Raw genomic sequence first — 22,883 nt, forward strand, 5'->3', positions numbered from 1 at the left:
GAAGCATAGACGGAACTATCGGAAGGAAGCGTAGACGGAACTGTCAAAAGAAAACACAGGCGAAACTGCCGGAAGAGAACGCAGACGGAACTGTCGCAAGACTGGCCAACTGCCAAAAAACTGCTAAAAAGATGGCGAACTGTCGGAAAACTGCTGAAAAGCGATAAAGTGCGAAGAGATGACAAACTACTTGAAGGTGACAAAAATATATAGTTTTTCCATGAGAATAAGTAAGTAGTGGATGAGCTAATCGATGAGGTCAAAAAAGCATCAAAGCATTGACAAAAGAGAAGGAAAAAATGGCACAGAAGAAAAAGTATGAAAAGTACTGTAATTTCACCAGAAGAAAATCAACTTATCCTCCTCAAGGAGGATACCATGACTCTGGTATCATGTTAGAAAGGGAAGAGGGAGCAATAGGAAAAAGGTTTGTGAATATTCAAGTTATATAGAATGATACAATATAGAAGGGTATTTATAGGTGATAAGACACTACAAGAAACACGGAAGATAGAGGCGACAAATTGCCTGCAGTTTTTCCATGAGCTGCAAATTGGCAAGATAGCTGCGATTGGCATTCGACCTCTTCAATGTGACGTAGAATCCGATGGATTAGCGTCGAATCCATGAAGCACCGCCACCAACCCCAACCCTTTATCATATACTTGGTGGTTGTGTTACCTAATCTGATCAGATTACCCAAAATCAAGAAAAACAGGAACCTGCGAAAGGAGAGTGGAAGCGCGCAAACCCCTGTTCTCTGCTCCGCTGTGTGCCGCTGTGTCACCCTGGAATCGCGTGGCTGCCGACCCATCCTCCTCTCACCGCCATCGACCGTTCCCCTCTACTCTACAGTGCGTGAAACCCCTAATCCCTCCTCCACGGTGTGCGAAACCCACCCCTGTTCTCTGCTCCACCGTGTGCATCTGTGCCATCTTTCAATCGCGTGGTTGCCCAGACATCCTCCTCTCACCGTTCTCGACCGTACCCCTCTCCTCCACCCCTTACTCCCTCCTTTATCGTGCGCGATCTGAGCTATCGCGACCTCTCCCCTGGTTCGTTCTTCCATCCAATTTGTTCCCTATTTTTATCAAAATTGTCTATATCTTCTCGGTTCAGATTATGCTTTCAGGTTAATTTGATTTAGATTTTGTCTATATCTTCTATTAATTGAAGTTAATTGTTCCTGTATAGAGTTAAAGGATTTGAAGGTACCACTATTGTGTTTTTGGGTTGGTCTGATGGAATCGAAACAGTTCTCTGCGTTGTTTTAATAATTGATATAAAGTATTGACATGTACCCTTTACCGTTCAACAGCTCCAATTGATGGGTTTCCACTTTCAAATATCTAACAATTTTTTTACTCAAATATTTAATAGTTGCTTAATGCTGCTACTGATGTTTTTCTGTTTTGATAAGTTGTTGCTGTTACTGACTGTTGTATATATACTTGGTAAATTTTCATGTCACCTAAAAATTTATTCTGCCTTTGGACTGTTATTTATTTTGTTGCTATCAACTTTCTTTGTTGTTAGTTTTTTAGGTCTGTTGTTAATTTTATAGAACTAGAATTGTTGAAATTTTACATTATTCAGAACTGTGTAAGTGTGCTAGTATTTGCCTAATTGAAAATTGAAAATTAGATACTAAATTGATATATATATTGTTACATACTTACATACATGAGAAAGTCGAGAGAGAACAGTACACAACACAGCTGCAAATTTGGATTGCAATTTTGTTCAGGTGTCTTTTTTGTTTTAGTTCTCAATTTGGTACAGTTCAAAATTCTTGTGTTGCATCTACAATCACACAAGACTAAAGTGAAATATACTAATACAATTTGGTATTGTATTGCTTTACATCAGGACGTGGAATAAAGTCGCTTAGTAATTTGGTTATTCAACTTAGGGAAGTCTGTAACCATCCTGACCTCTTAGAGTCTGCCTTTGATGGTTCATGTAAGTACCATGCTATTAGAGGTTCTATTGGTTTGGTACTTTATGGTTCTCAACTAAGTTGTGTTTTGCTTTCTTAGGGCTTTATCCTCCTGTAAATGAGATAGTTGAACAATGTGAAAATTTTCGTTTGCTTGAATGGCTGTTGAAAAGGTTATTTGCAAGAAAACACAAAGTATGTTCACCAATTATGTGATTGTCTCTCAATATATTATTTTATTTTCTCTAAGCTGTTATGGTTATTTGTGTTTGCCAAATGCTTTTAGGTTTAGATATTCAGTCAGTGGACCAAAGTGTTAGACATACTGGATTACTATTTTAGTGAGAAAGGCTTTGAAGTTTGTGAAATTGATGGTAGTGTTAGACATACCGCATTAGCATGAGCCGTTAATCTAGATTTATTTGTTGCTCTTGTTATAAGTTTTATATACTTCTTTAGATTTTTAATCCAAGTTGTATAATTTATTAATATTAATTTATAGCATGGTTGTCTGTAAATTTTATTCCAAGTTGTGCTTACATGCTGATCATATTAATTTTGTTGCTCACATGCTAATCATATAGTGGACCAAATTTTATATACTTCTTTAGATAAATTCAGCACTTTATGAGTTCTGATATAATTATGCAACATGGCTAGCACATTTTACGACATCATCTTTTGCTAAAACTCAGTTGTTATAAACCATGCTTATCTTTCATTTGAATCCATGTACATTATACGTTGAATTTTCTTTCTTTCTTCTTGTATTATTATTACTATTTTGTTAATTTATTTTTTAACTTTTTCAGTTTGTTACTTAATCAGAAAAATCAAGGTTACAAAGACAAGCAGTGGTAGAAAGCCATTGGATTTTATTCGGAAGCCATAAAACTAAGCAGTAACAATGCAACATACGACAGTGATAGGTCCCAAGCTTATCTAGAACTTGGAAGGTAGCATATCATCCTTGCCTTTCACTTCTCAAAAGTTATTTAGGAAGCATCATGATTTTTTATTTACTTTTATTATTATTCTTTAACTTTATATGCAGTTACCTCCAAGCTGAAGCAGATTGTACAAAAGCAATTAACCTTGACAAAAAGGTGATTTACCTCTATAAACAATCCTGAACTTGGATAACTATGAAAGTTCTGTGATGATTGATTTTCTTGTCATGAAGACAAACAACTTTTGCTTATAATCCAAATTCCAAATATCATGAGTCTGCTTCATATGAAGCTCCTTCTAACGTAGGTTCAGATTCTTGCATATTCTATAATTCCTTAGATCTAGTAGCTGTGCAAAATTTTATTATTTATTGATATTAATTACCTGTCTTTTCTTTTCCCGCAGAATGTCAAAGTGTATTTTAGAAGAGGTAGAGCTAGAGAGATGCTTGGCTACTATACCGATGCAATTGATGGTAAGATCTTTCATTCAGTTCAGACTTTGTGCGACAAGTATCTGCACAGGCTACTATATTTCTTTTTTTACATCTTTGTTCGATTGTTGCTCTTATTTTCATATGAAAGTTTCAGAATTTCTAAATCATAGGTCAGCTATTTTTCTTTGCACAACACAGCTTGGAAGATTAGAAGTTGCAAAGGTTTGTTCTTGTAATGCCTGCAAAGAGATATTAGTTGGCTTGTAAAAGTTGTTAATTCTGATTTTTGAACTTCTACTTTATGGATGAACTGTGTAGAAAGTCTGCGGAAGCTTGAGGAACAACCTGAATGGTTGAGGGGTGGAAAGCTCTGCGGAAAGCTCTGTGATTATCATGTTTGTAGGTTTACATAGGATATGCTTGTCCTTTTTGCATTCTGAATCTATCTATTCTATTTTGCAGTTGAAGAAATGATACAAATGTCATTTTAGCTGATGAAATGGGTCTTGGTAAAACTGTTCATTCAGTTTCAATGCTTGGTTTTCTACAGGTAGAGTACCTTCTCTATTAGGTTACAAATGCACTTGTAGAATGTTAAATTAATCCACTTGTTTCTTTATACAGAATGCCCAGCAAATCCATGGCCCTTTTCTTGTAGTTGTACATTGTCTACTTTATCAGACTGGCTAAGTATGCTAACTGCCAAGTGAGTAACATAAAAAAGAATCTTGCACTGACTTAGTTATAAACATGAACATGTAGCTTATATTGTGAATTTTCTTGAATTTGCATGTTTCTGTGTTTTCGTCCTAGTATTTCTTGTTATCTTGCTTGATGTTGTTATCTTGCTTGATCGTCACACCTTTGTATAACTTTTATTGACTTATAATTTGTTGCTGCTTCTATTACCTTCCTTGTTTATCAGATATATTGTTTCATTTTATTTATAGAATTTATTGCTTATACTATATTTGAAACCGTTGCAATTTTAAAAAAAAAAACCAACATAAATTTGCAAAACCGCCGCAGATTTTTTTAAATCCAATACAGAAATAGCGGCGGTTCTGCAACCGCCGCAAAATTTCAACCTGATTTGTAGCGGTTGTGCCAGCGGTTCATTAGAACCGCCACAAAATCATATTACAACCCCCTAATAGGCGACGCTTCTGGAACTGCTGGAATTTCGTTTCTAAGCGGTTTAAAACCGCCGCAAATCCCTAAATAAACCGCCGCTACTTGTAGTGAGAGAATCAAAATAATAAAAATATAATATCCTATAATAAATATTCAGATATGTTGAATAATGCTAATTGACCTAATTGATTCTAATTATACTCTAACAATTATATTCAATTAATTGATATACATAATATTAAATTATGTGATACTTAGATATCTAATCAAATTAATTAGTTAATATAATTAATCCATCGTAATGAATTGTATTTAATAAATTAAAAGAATTAAATTAAAAAATACTCTTAGAAGTATACCTCATCAATTTTATTATTAAGTGCAAAAATTCAATTTTTATACAATAAAATAAATAATATTAATATGACAATACTCTACTCTTAGATGAAGTTCTTCCAAACCCTAATCAGAACATGGAGAAGAGACGAGCCTTCACCCACGGCCATTCGCCGTCCACTGTGAAGCAATAACACATGCTGCTGGCAACCTCACCTCGTTGTCTGATCACTCGTTCTTCCTTTCCAACCCATGTGAGTTCAAAAACCACGCCATACAACACATCCACCATTTTTCACATTATTCTAGCCATATATATACACAATACAAATTTTCAGTAAATCAAGAGTCTAAGCAATTGCAAAAATTGCCAATCCCAAGTCTTATTTTGAATAGGTAGCTATTTGATTTTTTTTTGTTGATTGGGTAGCTATTTGATTTGTAGTGTTTTGGATTATTATTATTATTATTATTATTATTATTATTATTATTATTATTATTATTATTATTATTATTATTATTAAGGTTTATGGATTGTATATTAAGGTATGTAGATCCTTTTTTCCTTGTAATTCTCCTATTTCTTTTTAATTTAACAAGCACACAACTTTATCGATGAAATGCTTTAATTCAACTAGAATTCAAACTAGTTTGGTGCAAATGTTTTTGTGTAGTAAAAGCTAAGTAAAGATTCACAAAAGGAAATTAGGAAGGGTGCTTCTAAAAATGAACCATATGGATGTTAAAGTATTTTGAAATGTGTATTTGGGCTATGTTCGAGGCATACAATTTGGTGTTTGTCTATCTTAAATAATTGGATTACTGTCTCGCTTAAGATCGAGAGTTTATGAAGTCTGTTACGTATTAGTAATGAATCATTGACAGTTAAATATCAAAACTTGAAGTTATGCACTTCCTATAGAAACAAGTGAATGTTCTTCTGAATTGTTAAAGGGTCAATTACCACCCATTTTCCTACTTAGTTAAAATTCATCATTTGTTTAGAAAGTTAATTTGTGAGGGTTATGACCTTTCAATTCATGATTTTTTATTTATGTAGCTTGTGAGTGAATTCTTCTTTTTTTTTTTTTTTTTTTTTTGGTTTTCATATTAGGTAGAAGATTCGAACTTGTCGATGTTAAGCTTTTCTTATATGTTACATATGAACCACAAAATGATTGAATAATTGTCATCGTAATATTCATGGTTTCTCTATTCGAAATTATGAAAATTATTGACACTTTTACAGATTCTATGTTATATTTGCTTATCACATAGCTATATGGAAGACTCGTAATGTGTGTAATAGTACTTACTTTTCGTAGGTAGATGAGTTATGAATTTTTGGAGAACAATGGATGAACTAAATCGTTGATCATATATATAAGTCCTTTGATGTATAGAATGTTTTAATATATGCCTTTTGACTAGTGAATGAATTGAATATTTTATTATATAAGAAAATTTTATTTTATTGAGAAATTAAATGAGTATATTTGGTTGAAAGTGATATGTGATAATAGGAAGTGGCTCAAAATTTAGCAACATAATAGGAAAAAAGAGAACTCAGTGTTAACGACAATTTAAAACTGCCAATACAACATTTTGAAAAATTGGGGCAATTTAAAAATGTTGATAAATATATATAACCGAAAATCACTACATAAAATTATTGCAACTTAAAAACACTATTATCAATTACCACGATTTGAAACCATCAATAATGGTAGCCCAAAAAGTGTCCCAATTTAGTCACAATTAAGCATCTCTACAACTGTTGCAAATAATTTAACATCAATTTTACGGGTGGTTGTCTAAAACTATTGTTAAATACACAAACGATGCTGGTCAAATTGGAGATAATTCTGTAATTGTCGCGAAAAATTTTAGCAATGGTTAAAACTATCGTTAAACATTAATAATAATAAAAAAATTGTCTCTAACTTGGTACTTTGTTGTAGTGTATGTATTATTAAAGAATAAAGATAATGTGTAAATGTAGAAACTTCATAAGATAGACAAAAAGAAAAGGTAGTAAATTTCAAAGTGAAATCTTCTATGATAAGATGCAACTTTGTTGTCCCGATCACCATATTCCCAAGGAATATAGAGCAGTAAAGAAGAGTTAAAGATATTGAAAGACAGATACTCTCTGTCGGCTTCATCAACTAACTCAATCCCCTTAGGAACTTCAATTGAAAGGTGTTCTCTCTCTCTCTCTCTCTCTCTCTCTCTCTCTCTCTCTCTCTCTCTCTCTAGGAAAATGACTTAGCATTTTAAAGTTAATTATTCTTCTCTTTTAACCTTTTCTCCTTCTTCACTGCTCCTATCTTTCCAAATTCCATATTACATGCTTGGAGGCCCGGTTTTATCTTTTTATCATTAAAAATTTTAAAAATATATATTGAATAATAATAAGAAAAATTTGGGGTTGTTCTATTTTCCCGAGAGATTTGTCTTCAATCATTGGGCATAACTAACTTGGTTCTAACTAACTAATAATGATTAATGTCCCTAACCGTTATATATAAAGGTTTAACCGAATTACTTGAATTTAGCAATTAAAGCTAGGTCACCTTATAAAAAACACCGCCAAATCCCAGGAGAGAATATTAAATTAAATATTGCAGTAATACGAAAATTCAGTCTATCTTTTAATAATTTCAATTTTTGTTTTCTTTTTTATTTTACTTTTACAGTCAATATAAATAATGTAACAACACGGGTTGTTCATGATTAGAACTTAATTATTGGAATTTAGAAGAGCGCTCCCAAGACACACACTATACTTGAAGCAACCTGAATTTATTTTACAAATAAAAAAATAGTATTAATCACCACATAGCAATAGCATCGATCTTAGCGAATAAATATATTTTAGGAAGCTAGAAACTGCTTAGTAGTGACGCAGAGAATGTTTCATAAATGATGTCAGGCTAAAAAAAAAATCAGTAGAGAAGTGGGGGTCCAAGAAAAAAGAGATATAAAGAGAAGACCACCAACGTGGTTAAAAAGAAGAAAAGTTATCTCTATATCCTCGAATTTTTCACACATATCATCATAACAACATGCAAGTAACCAATTTTCCCATAAACAATAATTGAATATTGAATATTGAAGCAAGCTCAGCATACAAACATACATACATAAAAACCAATCATCAAAATTACGAAAAACTAGATGAAGTTGGAAAACCAAGTGAGAATAATGCTCACATTTCAAGCACATAATCACTTGTGCTTATACGATAATTATACTAATAAAAGTTAGAATTAGAATAATAATAATAATAATAAGACTCATATACTTCGCCATGCAAACGGCATTATACCCACATAATAATAAACAGTACTTGATGAGAGGAGGAAATAACCCTCGTATGAGCTTCTAATTTGACCAAAATACCCCAACTCGAAAAAAACCCTAGATATATGATACTATTCGGAGAGAGTTATTTAATTTTCAGCGTCAAATGAAAATTAAGTCGTCATCATCATAATCAATTACAATCGAGAAGCATCCTCATCCAAATGGTGAGCTTCTACCTTGTGCCATGGTTCCAGTGCTGATCATAGGACTCATCCTTCTCGGTGAAGGCCTTTCAAGCTTCATAGAAGCATCAAATTTCTTGTTATCTCCGTCAGCACCTTGAAGAACAGGCTTTGTGTCATAGATCTCAGCCATTGGATCAATCTCATGAGTTCCTCTATGATCCATCTGGATTTGTTCACCTTTGAACAAAGAATCATCACCAAGGCATGAAGAAGCTGTTCCCAAATCTTGAAGCCTAAGATCGTCACTCCAAATCAAAGGGCTTTTCCCAGTGTTGTTGCCACTACCATAAGGGTTTGGCCTCTTCTTGTTATTACTACTGTTATTGCTCCCACCAAGGCAAAGACCCTCATTGATTGGAAGGAATCCACTACCGTCAAGGGTTGGCTTCTCCAGGTTCTGGTGAAGGTCAATTTGGTCATTTCCGCCTCCGCCGCCGTAGATGTCAAGGTCTTGGAAAGATGTGAAGTTTAGAGGGGAACCATAGTCCTTCATGACACCCATGTCAGGGATTCCATGGGCTCCTCCTCCAATCCCCTTCATGTTCGTTGCCGCTGCCGCCACCGCCCCCATGTTCTCAGTTGCCAGGGTTTGATACGCCTTTTCCAATATGCTTTGCATGTATTTTCCTTGTGCCTCAATCCTTAGCTGAAGATGTTTTTGCACCTGCCATATATATATACGTCGACCTAAATCGCCATACTAGATATATGTAATACAAACCACCATTTTATCTTTTTAAAGAAAGAAATTATGTCTATCTCTTTTACAAAATGTCTTAATTTGCTAAACATGTATTCATTTTTTTTATAGAAGACTGATGTTATATGTAATTTAGCCTATAATCAAAATTATTAATTGAAGAAGAAAAAAAGAAATATATAAAAAGAAGAAGAAGAATAAAAATTTGATTAAACTTTTGGATACAAAAATAATTTATTTACCCGGTATTTTTCTTTAGAGAACCTATTTTATTTTTAAGACGTATTTATATATTTGAAAAAGGATTGGTTTGTGCTTACCTCAAGTTGTTCATGGAGTCTTCGCTGCACCTCTATTTGCATCCTAATCGCATCAACCATGTGTGAGTTACTGTTTCATAGTTTTTTTTAACACATACAAGAAAACCCGAATTCCCCAACTCAATACCCACAAAAAAAAAAGGAAAATTCTCTTCAAAAAAAAAAAAAAAAAAACTTGCTTTGCATGCTTGTGTTCAAACTTGAAACTTGAAGAGCATAATATATAGAAGCGTGAGTGATGCATACTCGTTCATGTTGCGGCCAATCATGGCAGAAGACGAGGCAGTGTTTCGTTGCAGTTCTATTGCCGAAGCTGATGAGAGTGCAAAAAGATTAAAGAGATTATCATCATGATGAAGTCTATAGAAGATCGCATCATATAATAAAATGTTCAAGAGAGCAAAAAAAAAAAAATAAATAAATAAATAAATAAATAAAATGGAAGAACCCTAGAAAGAAGATCGAGTGAGTCACCTCTCATACCATCCTTAATCGAGTGATCGTTGAATTCCTTGTGGGGCTGCTTACCGAGCCTAAATTTCTATATACGAAAATGCAAACAAACAAATAACAAAAAGTTAAAGGAAATTAGAAAGAGAGAGAGAGACATATATGTTATGACAAAATCTGAGGAACCGGGAGTATGTGTAGTTGTTTGTGTAACAACAAAAGTGTTGTGAACAAAAAGCAAAAGGAAAAAAGGATGTTAAAACTATATGATTTAATTCTTTAGTTTCTATTCAATTCAAACCTGAAGGTGGCTCTTGAGGTGGTAAAGTGTGAGACCCTTCACACCCATAACCCTCATGATGGTTTTAGGAGTCGCCTCTGCAAATTAAAATAAATAAAAAGACTATTTGTTAAAGATTGATATTATGCATACCCAAATAATATATACACATGTAATAATTAACATCTTCATATATCTTTAATTTAACTACTATTTTGTCTAGCTTGCGGAAAAACTCAACAAAAGTAGATGTTAGTGACGATCTTCGAAACCATATTGAAATATACCACTCTCTAATAGATCAGAGAGGAGTAAACAAATTGAAATCCAATACAACAGAACAAAGGAAGTTAAAGGTTACATATTTAGTTTTGCATTTTAGAATTATTTTTTCTTTTGAGAGCCGAGCGTTTAATTATCATCGAAAAAGGAAAAATCCATGATACCACGGGTACCCAGAAATTAAGAAGAAGAAGAAGAAGAAGAAGAGAGATGAGGAAGGGAATAGTACTGTCAGGGCCACCAAGCTGAGTAACAGCATCAACGAAACGTTCATGGAGTTCAACGGTCCAACGGAGGCGAGGTTTGGGGTCAGTGGTGAGAACGAGACCCGAGTCGCCTTGAACACACATGGGTCTGTCATGGGAATTCATAGTTGAGGGCTTCTTTGGAGGGAACATTCTTTCCATCTCTTACTTTCTCTCTTTCTTTCTCTCTCTCTCTCTCAAGAGATTCAAGAAGAACAAATGCGATATGCAGAATAGGGGAGAAGAGAATAGGGTGCGCTTTTGAAGAAGAGAGGAGAGAGGGCGGTGCTATCTGCTATGTATGTATATGGCTTTTCCCTTCTCAGCTATAAAGCTATTAGCATATGGCAACGGACCAGCTACGGTATCTTTCTTAAAACAACTCTCTCAATTAAACATCAAATTTTAGTAGTAATTAATCAATATAAATATAAATTATTTTGATTTATCATATATACAAATTTTGATAAGTATAAATATAAATTATATATTTTATGTATATAAATTCTTAAAAATATAAGTATAAATTATTCTTAACTAAGTATTAATTTAAAATAATAATAATTGTTGGTCTTGTAGTATTGTTGATAAATATCAAATAAATGTACACTTTTTGATGTGCTTAGACTTTTAAATTACAAGATTATTATTTGTTAAACTATTACAGTAATAGTAATTCTTTCTTCAATTACTACTACTTTGTCTATTTTTCTATCTCATCACTTATTTAGTTTACAAGTTGAATCTGCTAGTGTATGTTAACAAGGGTCGGGTATGGCTAAGAGAAAAAAGAGTAATGATAAGAAACTAATATTGTAAGAGCCAATTTTAGTTAATATTATACTAAATTGTTAAATAAATTCAGTATAAATTTTACTAATAAAAATGAATTTTTGTTGACTTTAAATTTTGAATATTTTTTAAGAGTTTTAGATTTTTTTAATTTTAATGTTAAATGTTGATTGTAATATTATTTGTGTAATAGTAGTTTCTAAAACTTTATCAAGAAAAGAATAGTGCTGTATTTAACAACTGCGTCAGTATGATTCTTAAAGATAACAATATTGTTTCAACTTTATTTGGGTGTTTTTCTTATTTAATTAGTATAAGGACAATTCATGGTTTGTTTTTAATGGTGCCAATTTGATTGCTGTAACATTCAACTTCATGGGATAAAATTTTGTTGAAATTTTTATATTTTTGTATAATAATTCTGATGAAAAAAGTTGTTAAGTATCTTAATGGACTGGATCTACCAAATTGTTGAAAGAACGTGTTGATGGTATTTTTTTTTTTTTTCAAAATGTTGTTTGTACATATTAAATAAAACGAAGCATATAATCAAGTAAACACTTTTAAAATTTAAGGATAAAAATACAAAAAAGATGAGTAAGATCTGATTTGATATAAGTATGGTATAATTAGTGTCTACGGTACTAATTAACTTTTGAAGTGTGCAAATAATATTATTATTTGGTTTCTTTATAGAAAATTAAAAAAAAAAACACAAATAAAGCTAACCCTATTCTAACATGCAGACCATCCTTTGTCAAAAGAAACCTCGCTCCTTCTCTCTCTCTCTCTCTCTCTCTCTCTCTATATATATATATATATATATATATATATATTTCTTTCCGTCTCTCATTATCTCACATTCCTTCCTTGGATACTTTATTGAGCATGAATAGTTAATTACATTCTAAATAGAGATACCCTTTATTGTTAAAATATTGGGTATGCATAGATATATAGCTTTTTGGGGCCATCATGAGTGTGAGACCATCCAATGATGATGTTGGAAAAATATGGACTATGCAACATTTAATTAATTAATTTATTTCAGGTATAGTACAGTAGCCATAGTTAAATGTAATTGAACAATAATTTTTGCTTGATGTATTATGGACAACATAATCTCACATTTGGCTGTTTATGTGTTATGGCATAATGCATGGGGGCATTTCGTGGTACGACACCCTTTTTAGCATAATTATTAGTACGAACCTCGTCAATGACCTATCAGATACAATGGTAATAATAGAAAGCATTATTGACTTTATATGTGTCTCAATCATATGAGTATATATTTGGCAGAGTAGTGCTTCCTGATTATTTTAGGATTGGTCCTTACAATAATGAGCATATTATATATTGTTGGCGTATTATAAGATTCATAATAATCTCTATGGGCTCATTTTTTTATAGTGAAAGCTCATCGTTATCTATATGTTAGAGATATAATTTTATTTTTTTTATTAATTTAAATTTTTAAAATAAATAATTTTATGGCATAATATTAAAATTCTGTCTAAAAAAATAGTATAAAATAAATAAAAAAATCTATACAAAAATTAAACAAACTAAAAAAAAAAACCTCTTATTTCATAACACTATAATTAATATAAAAAAGTCAAAATATAAATTAAATCACCGGGTTATTCCGCTCAAATTACTTTCTCCGATCCAAAACAAATATCGATTTTCAAAAGTGGTTTTATTTAGTCCAAAATAATGATGATTTATTAAAGGTAAAGATAATATTAATTGATTTTTTTCCCTTAATAATAACCTTATCAATATCAGAACAAGAGTAAGTAAATTAAAAAATATATAAAAGAAGAATAATTAATAAAGAAAATTTTGCACATTCCCATAAAATTATTTAAAATTAATTGTTTTGATTATTTCATTAACCCATGTGTAATTATAAATGCACCATTACTTTATGCCAAAAGAAATAACAATCAATTTTTGACACCTAACCCGTGCTCCCAAATAATTGTTTCCTATAAATAGAAATTTTAGAGGACAAGTTTTTTTTTTTTTTTTTCCATTTGGCCAACACTGTAATTTTATACAATTCCATAGATAGCTTAGACAACAAGTATATAAACATGCACACCGTTATGTAACTTGTTTAATACAATTTTGCTTAATATCATTTTTTCTCCAAATTTTCTCAACTACTCAAACTCTTTTTTCGCTCTTTGAGCTCTGCTTTTGATGTTTTTATCAAGGTTTTGAAAATCGGTTCGAATCGGCCGGTCGAACTGGTCGAACCGTGAACCGGTGAGTAAGATGATTCGATTAGAAGTCATAACTGCTAAATTCAAAAATCGTTAATGAACTGTCGAACCGGCTGAGAATCGGCAGTTGAACCGAACCAAAATCCGTCGGTTTTCTAAAATCTTCACCAAATCGCGCCGTTTCGTACATTGTGGGAACCCTAACTATGTGAACTCTTCTCCAAAATCCAAACGAAGCACTCTACCACTCTCTCACTCACGCAACCCTCCTCCTTCTTCGTCTCCAGCTCGAGCTCCTCCCTCACTCCCACACATGCTTCGTCCAACCACCGCCGTCAAAGCCACGCCTTGCTTGCCGGTCGTCTCCGCCGCTGTTCGAACTTCGAAACCACCGTCGTCGCTGCAACTGGTCTCGCCCCGTTCCTCCATCGCGCAACCACTGTCCCGCCACGCCGCCTCTGTTCCACCGCGTTAGCCCCACCGTCGTGCTCCTTGTCCCGCTCTGTGCTATGTCTTGAAGGATCTAGTTCGTTCCTTAATTGATTGAGCAGGTAAGTACATTCATCTTCTGATTCTTCTCCCTTGACTAAGCCTGGTCGAATTGGATTTTTCACAACGATACTACAATCTCTGCTCTCTTTAGAAGTTTTTTTTTATTTTTTTAACTGTAATTGTTGTTTTAAACTTTTAATTGGTTAGTTAATCTATAAATTTTCATCTTACTTCTTCAATTGTTGTTATCATTACATTACTGTGATTTAGGATTGTTAATGATCTTGAATATTGATTCTGATATCCTCTGGTTCTATGAATTGATTGATTTGGTTATGATAATTCTTGATTTGAACCTTGCTGAAGTTGTTCTGTTACCTAATTTGTTGGAATTGAACTTGAGCAACAACAAACTAGAAGGAAGCATCCCCTCTGACTTCAAGTCATTCGGAGCTCTTTATTGTTTATTCTCTTGATCTTAGTGGGAATTTGTTGAATGGAACAATACCAAGAGTGCTTGGAGAATTGAAGCAGTTGCAGTGGTTGAATCTCTCTCGCAACAATTTTTCTGGCATAATTCCATCTAATTTTAATGGTAGGTTAAGCTTAACTTTGGTCATGTTATTGGTTTTGCTTCTTATCTTTGGATTATTTGGTGTTTGAAAGAAATGCAACCAGAAGAACAATTTTTCATATGGAGTCATGATGGAAAAAATGGCATTTGAAACCATCATTAAAGCTGCCAATAATTTTGATGACAAATATCTCATTGGCATTGGAGGGCAATGATCTGTTTACAAGGCTGAGTTGCCTTCAGGTATGGTTGTTACTGTGGAAAAAACTTCACATGGAATCAGATGCGGATGATAAGTTCAATTGGAAAGCATTTGAAAATGAGATCAAAGCATTCACAGAATTCAGGCACCGAAACATCATAAAGCTATATGGTTTTTGCCAGCATTAACGATTCTTCTTTTTGGTATACAAATTATAAGTATGTTTTATTATTTTTATTTTTATTTTATTTATTATTTATTATAAAACGGTTATTTTGGTTAAACCACAGTTAAACCGGTTGAATCTGTAAACCAGTGAACCAGTAATCAGAATGATTCGATGACCGGTTCGGTTTTCAGAACCTTAGTGTTTATGGTATCAGAGCTTAGTTTCGATCAATCATGCATAACTTTCACCACACCATTAATAACACAAATGACACAGACTTTTTTAAATTCGATAGCTATGAAACTAACTGAAAAAAAATTCTATTATAGAAAAATCAAATCGAGTCAATAATTGAATATTACCAAATACTAACTCACATCATTGGAGAATTGATTTCGAAAAAACATCTTTTAGTCGAAGATGAAGCTGCGAACACGATCAATCCAAAGTATTCTAAGTGGAAGAAATAAGACGAAATTGTTAAATACTTAGCTTGTTTCCTCAAAGAGCAAAAGATTCACAACTTTCATGGTTGATGTGCCTACATCTGGTCAAATTTAGAGTAGGTTAGAGACATTTTTCGCTTCACAAACTACTACACAAATTAGTAAACTCAAGAACAAATTAAGAAATACAAAGAATGAAGGTTTCATATGTGATTACTCACTACATGAAAAAAATTCTGTCGCCACGCTTTTTTCTTGCTACGCTTTTAGGGATTAATGGCCACGCTTTAATGAAGGTGGTGATTGATTAGAGATTTAACTACGTTTTTTTGCAACGCTTTAAAAGCGTAGCGAAATGGGTCAATGGCCACGTTTTTATAAGAGTGACAATCGGTTAGAGATTTGGCCATGCTTTTTTTGCCACGCTAGAAACAAACACACTTTTAAAGCGTGCCAATACAATTACGTTATAGTGACATTTTTAAAGTCCTGTTTCTACGCTTCAAAAGCATAGTCTAAAAGGATCAATTAGCACACTTTTGAAGTGTGACCTTTTTTTTTCATTTTCGTCATGTTTTAAAAGCGTACCTATTTCCTAACTTATATATATATATATATATATATAGAAACCCTAATTCCCTAACCTTTTCTGTCACTCCCTTTCCTCCCAAAATTGAAACCCAAATTTCAAATTCTCTCCCACCTCTTCTGTCACCGCCGTCTGCCACGTTCCGCCCCTCTCACCGCCATGTTCCTCCCTTCTCCCACTCTCAATCACAAACTCATACTCCTCTACTCCTCTGCCGTTGCTGTCCAGCAGCCGCGTCTCTCAGTGTCGTCATTCTCCACACCATCGATCGCAACAACCTCGTTCTTCTCAGCAACGTTGTTCTCCGTCGTTCTTAATATCTCCGCCGTTATCAACGTCATGATGCTTCATCATTCTCAGTCTCTCCACCTCCGTCATTGCATCTTCCAATGGAGCCTCAACCTCAGGTATTATTTGTTTATTTTTTGTTGTGATTCCTTATTTATTTTGAACTTTAAATTCTGTTATGAAATTTTCAAGCCTTAGGGTTTCTTATTTTTTTTAATTTTGTTTTTAAATTCTGTTTATTTATCATAATTTTTTGTTATGATTCTGATTTTTTATGTTGTTTTTAATTATTCCAGCATTAGAGTTTTCGATTTTTTTAGGTTTGTAAATTTAGTGTGCAATACTATGAGAATGATAACTGATCAACAATGTGAAATAAACGAGTAAAAGAAAAAGTAGTTTATTTGAATGAGAAGGATTCTATAAGCTTTATCGCATCAATATCTTGCGCATTGCCAAAAATTTGTTTCATTGATGCAGGTATTGTGGCATGGGATAGATTTGTTGGCAGTATAGAAGAGGTAATGTTAACAATTTTCCCGCTTTTATGTTCATTATGTCTCACTTTTGGCAACTATGATATCGAAAAGTGGGAATACAATGAATTGGTTAACTATGGAATGACAAATGCACATTTATTATTACTCTTATCTTCTTAATTGGGGTCTTCTTCCAAATTCAAATTATGCAACACGAGGAGTTGGTTAGAGACAAGTATACCATCTCTATATATTTTGTATATATATTTAACTTTTTATATTTGCAAATTTTCATTACTGAAATAGGCTTGAATAATCCACATTGTACGACAAGTAAAACATGAAAGTTCTTTTTGATTTTTGAACTATACGTGATTGAACCAAAATTCTTTTAGAATTGAGCTGATTTTTGAATTGTTTTGAGGTAATACTATGGTTAAACCAAAGTTTAACTGGGTTTGTTATGTTAAAGGAAATAAGAATGTATGATGTATGCATGATGAAAATAGAATCATAAAAAAAAATTGTAAACATCTTTTATGAAAATAAGAAAATAGTGTATATGAAAATTAATATATATATAAATAAAAAATTATGCTCATAGGCTATGCAAATAAATGCCTACTATAAATTATAGAGTAACAGAGTAACATGAATATTTATATAGTATGATTCTTTATTAACATGATTCACTAATTCTAGGCCATGGAGTACTTAAGCTAAACAGTTAGAGTTTAGTAGGGCAATTTTACAAGTATGATCTGAATTTCAAAAAGTATCACAGTACTGCATTATAACCTCTACAAGATAACTGTTGCATAAAATTTTCTTTTGTTATTCACATACACTCTGTTGTGTGTCAACGCTAAATCATATTTGGTATTAACTGATTTTACTACTCCATAGTATAAGAAATTATAAAAAAGTAGTTGCTTCCTTTTTCTCTTCTATATTCTCCCTGCTTATCATCATCTCTCCTATTTTTTGGTATTCAATGCTAAATCTTATTTGGTACTAACTAATTTTACTACTCCATGGTGTAAGAAATTATAAAAAAAAAAGTAGTTGCTTCCTTTTTCTCTTTTATATTCCCCCTGCTTATCATCATCTCTCTTGTTTTTTGGTTTTTGATTTCCATTCGTCTTTGATGCATGTTATTGTCTATTTAGGAATATTCCTTGAAATTTTTCTGCAGGAATTTTTTGAAAAGACAACTGACATGGTTTCGAAATGAAAAAAACATATGACTGGCTTAATGCTTCTAAACCTCTGGTATAACTATTGAACCTTTCTACCACTGATCTTTACTGCATGTGCATATATAACCATTCTCTTGTAATTTGTTATTTATGCTAGAACAACTATAAACCAACTTAACTAGTTAACTTTATGTCCTCAGCCCGACCTACTTTAATTACTGCTAACCAACATCTCTTTATGTCTTAACTAGTTTAGATTATGTGTAGAAGATATGTGTACAAACACAATATTAAATATATTTCTTGTTGGAACAACATTAACATTTACTTTCTTGTGAAGGGCATTTTTTGAAGCAGAAAGATTGTTCTCATATTCTGGACTCGATAAAAGAGACCTAAAGGTGAAATAAATGGAGCTTCTCTTTTGGGATTCATCATCAATTGGCCACAAATTTGATAGTTTTAATGATCTCCTAAGTTCTAATGATAAACTTATTTTGTCATAATTCAATTATTAGTTTTGTTATAGAAATGTAATTTTTATAATTCATGTAAATCAATAAAAAATCAATTCTTTTATACCTTCTAATTTTCTCTTTTTTTAATTTGACAAAGGAATAGACCATGCTTTGAAAGCATGGCTGTAACAGCCCAGACCACCCGCTAGCACGATATTGTTTGCTTTGGCACACAAGACCTCACGGTTTTGCCTTTGACGATAGGGATGATAGCCTAAGCCCCCCACACTCACTCGTCAAAACGCGTCATGCTAGGGAGAGGTATCCACACCCTTATAAGGTATGCTTCGTTCCCCTCTCCAACCGATGTGGGACCTTACAATCCACCACCCTAAGGGAGCCCAGCGCCCTCGCTGGTACATCGATCCGGGTTCTGGCTCTGATACCATCTGTAACAGCCCAGACCACCTGCTAGCACGATATTGTCCGCTTTGGCACACAAGACCTCACGGTTTTGCCTTTGACGATAGGGATGATAGCCTAAGCCCCCCCCCCCACACTCACTCGTCAAAACGCGTCATGCTAGGGAGAGGTATCCACACCCTTATAAGGTATGCTTCGTTCCCTTCTCCAACCGATGTGGGACCTTACAATGGCAAAAGATTTTAGCTGGCAAGCAACGCTTTTAAAGTGTGGCCGTATGTGCTCTATTGGTACGCTTTCAAAGCATAGCCAAAACCAACCTAATCGGCACCCTTCAAAAGCGTGGCGATATGTACACTTTTCGGTATGCTTTTAAAGCGTAGCTATAGGTTAATACATATGGCCACGCTTTTAAGCATGACAAGAGATGCAAGCGTGGTAAAAAAAGCGTGCCGATAGATCCACAAAAGCGTATTTTCTATGGGGGCTGGCTATTCAGCCATGCCTGAACCTTTCACTTATGTATTTTCAAACGGTAGAGTTTCTGTACTCCATAGATTAAGGTGTGTAGCTCTGCTGTTCCTCATGAATTAATGCAAAGTACTACTGTTTTTCTATTCAATTCAACTTATTCTGCTTCTAAGATATTCATTCGCACTTCAACATGAATGTGATGAACGTGACAATCATCATCATTCTCCCACGAACGCGTGCCTGACAACCACTTCCGTTCTACCTTAGATTGAATGAGTATCTCTTGGATATCTTAATCAGAATCTTCGTGGTATAAGCTAGATTGATGGCGGCATTCATGAGAGTCCGGAAAGTCTAAACCTTGTCTGTGGTATTCCGAGTAGGACTCTGGGATTGAATGACTGTGACGAACTTCAAACTCGCGAGTGCTGGGCGTAGTGACAGATGAAAAGGAGGGTGAATCCTATTCCAGTATGATCGAGAACCTCAGATGATTACCCGTGCCGTGACAGAGCATTTGGACCATTTTCACAAGAGGAAGGAATGCAGCCATTGACCACGGTGATGCCTCCAGACGATTAGCCATGCAGTGACAGCGCATCGGACCATTTTCCAGAGAGGATGAAAAGTAGCCATTGACAATGGTGATGTCCTTACATAAAGCCAGCCATGGAAAAGAGTAAGACTGATTGGATGAAGACAGCAGGAAAGCAGAGGTTCAGAGGAACGAACGCATCTCCATACACTTCTTTGAAATTCTCACTAATGATATACATAAGTATTTCTATCTTTATTTTCTGTCTATTAATTATTTATTTTCGAAAACTCCATAATCAATTATTATCCACCTGACTGAGATTTACAAGGTGACCATAGCTTGCTTCATACCAACAATCTTCGTGGGATCGACCCTTACTCACGTAAGGTTTATTACTTGGACGACCCAGTGCACTTGCTGGTTAGTTGTATCAAAGTTGTGAATGAAAAACAATTTATTAAGATGTGCGTATAGAGTTTTTGGCGCCGTTGCCTGAGATCACAATTTCATGCACCAAGTTTTTGGCGCCGTTGCCGGGGATTGTTTGAGTTTTGACAACTGACGGTTCATCGTGTTGCTCAGATTGGGTAATTTTCTTCTTATTTGATTTTCAAAAAAAACTTTTTCAAAAATTTTTCTTTGTTTTCATTTTTCTTCAAATAAATTTTCGAAAAAAAAAATATGTTTTCAAAAATATATTTTTCTTCAGAGTTTTTAAGAATGAATTCTAGTGTTTCATGATGATTTGTTGAATCCTGGCTGGATGTAAAGCCATGTCTAAATTCGTTTGGACTGAGGCTTCAACTAATCACTTCAATGCATGTAATTCCATACTAAAGCTTGGCTGGCTATTAAGCCATGCCTAACCCTCAGATTGGAGCTTTAGACTAAGAGTGAAAGATTCCTAGAATTCATATTAAAAATTTTGGAATCCTTATTTTTCTTTTTCAAATAATTTTCAAAAAATACAAAAAAAATTGATAAAATCATAAAAATCAAAAAAATATTTTGTGTTTCTTGTTTGAGTCTTGAGTCAGATTTTAAGTTTGGTGTCAATTGCATGTTCATCTTGCATTTTTCGAAAAATTCATGCATTCATAGGGTTCTTCATGATCTTCAAGTTGTTCTTGGTAAATCTTCTTGTTTGATCTTGATGTTTTCTTGTTTTATGTCTTTTCTTGTTTCTCTTGTGCATTTTTGCATCCATAGAGTCTAAGCATCAAAGATTTCTAAGTTTGGTGTCTTGCACATTTTCTTTGCATAAAAATTTTTTCAAAAATATGTTCTTGATGTTCATCATGATCTTCAAAGTGTTCTTGGTGTTCATCTTGACATTCATAGCATTCTTGCATGCATTCATTGTTTTGATCCAAAATCTTCAAGCATTGCATCATTTTCATGTTTTTCTCTCTCATCATTAAAAATTCAAAAATAAAAAAATATCTTCCCCTTTTTCTCTCTTAAAATTTCGAAAATTAGATTTGACTTTTTCAAAAAAATTTTTTAAATCTAGTTGTTTTTATGAGTCAAATCAAATTTTCAATTTAAAAATCTTATCTTTTTCAAAATCTTTTTCAAAAATCAAATATTTTTCATTTTCTTAGTTATTTTCGAAAATTTTAAAAATATTTTCAAAAATCTTTTTCTTATCTTTATCACATAATTTTCGAAAATAACATCATCAATTAATGTTTTGATTCAAAAATTTCAAGTTTGTTACTTACTTGTTAAGAAAGATTCAAACTTTGAGTTCTAGAATCATATCTTGTGATTTCTTGTGAATCAAGTCATTAATTGTGATTTTAAAAATCAAATCTTTTTCAAAACTAATTTCAATCATATCTTTTCAAAAATATCTTTTTATCTTATCTTTTTCAAAATCATATCTTTTTCAAAAATTTGATTTTAAAATATCTTTTCTAACTTATTATCTTCTTATCTTTTCAAAAATTGATTTTCAAAATTTGTTTCAACTAACTAACTAACTTTTTGTTTGTTTCTTATCTTTTTCAAAACTACCTAACTAACTCTCTCTCTCTAATTTTCGAAAATATCTCCCTCTTCTTCAAAAATTCTTTTTAATTAACTAATTATTTCAAAATTCAATTTTAATTTATTTTTTTTTTAATTTTCGAAAATCACTAACCATTTTTCAAAAATAATTTTCGAAAATCCTTCTCTCTCACCTCCTTCTGTTTATTTATTCATCTACTAACATCTCTCTCTCACTCACCAAAAATCCGAACCCTCTCTCTCTCTGAGTTCAGATTTTCTCTTCTTCTTTTCTTCTACATACATAAGGGAACCTCTATACTTGGGCTAAAAGGATCCCTATTATTATTATTTTTCTGTCCCTCTTTTTCATATGAGCAGGAGCAAGGACAAGAACATTCTTGTTGAAGCAGATCCAGAACCTGAAAGGACTCTGAAGAGGAAACTAAGAGAAGCTAAATTACAATAATCTAGCAAGAACCTTTCAGAAATTTTCGAACATGAAGAGGAGATGGCAACCGAAAATAATAATAATACAAGGAGAATGCTTGGTGACTTTACTGCACCTAATTCCAATTTACATGGAAGAAGCATCTCCATCCCTACCATTGGAGTAAACAATTTTGAGCTGAAACCTCAATTAGTTTCTCTGATGCAGCAGAACTGCAAGTTCCATGGACTTCCATCTGAAGATCTTTTTCAGTTCTTAACTGAATTTTTGCAGATCTGTGATACTGTTAAGACTAATGGAGTAGATCCTGAAGTCTACAGGCTCATACTTTTCCCTTTTGCTGTAAGAGACAGAGCTAGAGTATGGTTGGACTTTCAACCCAAAGATAGCCTGAACTCTTGGGATAAGCTGGTCACGACTTTCTTAGCCAAGTTCTTTCCTCCTCAAAAGCTGAGC

At 33.1% G+C, this 22,883-nt stretch overlaps 1 protein-coding gene across 4 annotated transcripts; it reads right to left on the minus strand.

Annotated features, from left to right (window-relative positions):
- Nucleotides 1-7,878: 7,878 nt before the first annotated feature.
- LOC112769082 (myb family transcription factor IPN2) lies at nt 7,879-10,990 on the minus strand. Of its 4 annotated transcripts, none has more exons than XM_025813488.3 (6): nt 10,612-10,990; nt 10,122-10,198; nt 9,854-9,911; nt 9,617-9,683; nt 9,371-9,413; nt 7,879-9,014 (listed from the first exon to the last, which is right to left on the minus strand). In XM_025813488.3, the coding sequence occupies exons 1-6, from the start codon at nt 10,787-10,789 to the stop codon at nt 8,319-8,321; spliced, it is 1,119 nt and encodes a 372-aa protein (XP_025669273.1). In that variant the 5' UTR covers nt 10,790-10,990; the 3' UTR covers nt 7,879-8,318. The 4 variants fall into 4 exon arrangements, with proteins under 4 accessions (XP_025669273.1, XP_025669272.1, XP_025669271.1 ...); XM_025813487.3 differs by having other exon boundaries at nt 9,845-9,911; nt 10,612-10,969; XM_025813486.3 differs by having other exon boundaries at nt 9,371-9,440; nt 10,612-10,928.
- Between the last annotated feature and the right edge of the window lie 11,893 nt (nt 10,991-22,883).

This window comes from Arachis hypogaea, chromosome 18 (genome assembly GCF_003086295.3).
Source record: "Arachis hypogaea cultivar Tifrunner chromosome 18, arahy.Tifrunner.gnm2.J5K5, whole genome shotgun sequence".
Taxonomy (NCBI): Eukaryota; Viridiplantae; Streptophyta; class Magnoliopsida; order Fabales; family Fabaceae; genus Arachis; species Arachis hypogaea.

What these genes read in the sequence shown, in the direction of transcription:
- LOC112769082 (XM_025813485.3), bottom strand. Translation starts at nt 10,789, where the DNA reads ATGGAAAGAATGTTCCCTCCAAAGAAGCCCTCAACTATGAATTCCCAT. An exon ending in TCAGCTTGGTGGCCCTGACA is followed by an intron (nt 10,199 to 10,611) that starts GTACTATTCCCT and finishes TTTAATTTGCAG; the next exon opens with AGGCGACTCCTAAAACCATC. An exon ending in GACTCCATGAACAACTTGAG is followed by an intron (nt 9,015 to 9,370) that starts GTAAGCACAAAC and finishes TATATATGGCAG; the next exon opens with GTGCAAAAACATCTTCAGCT.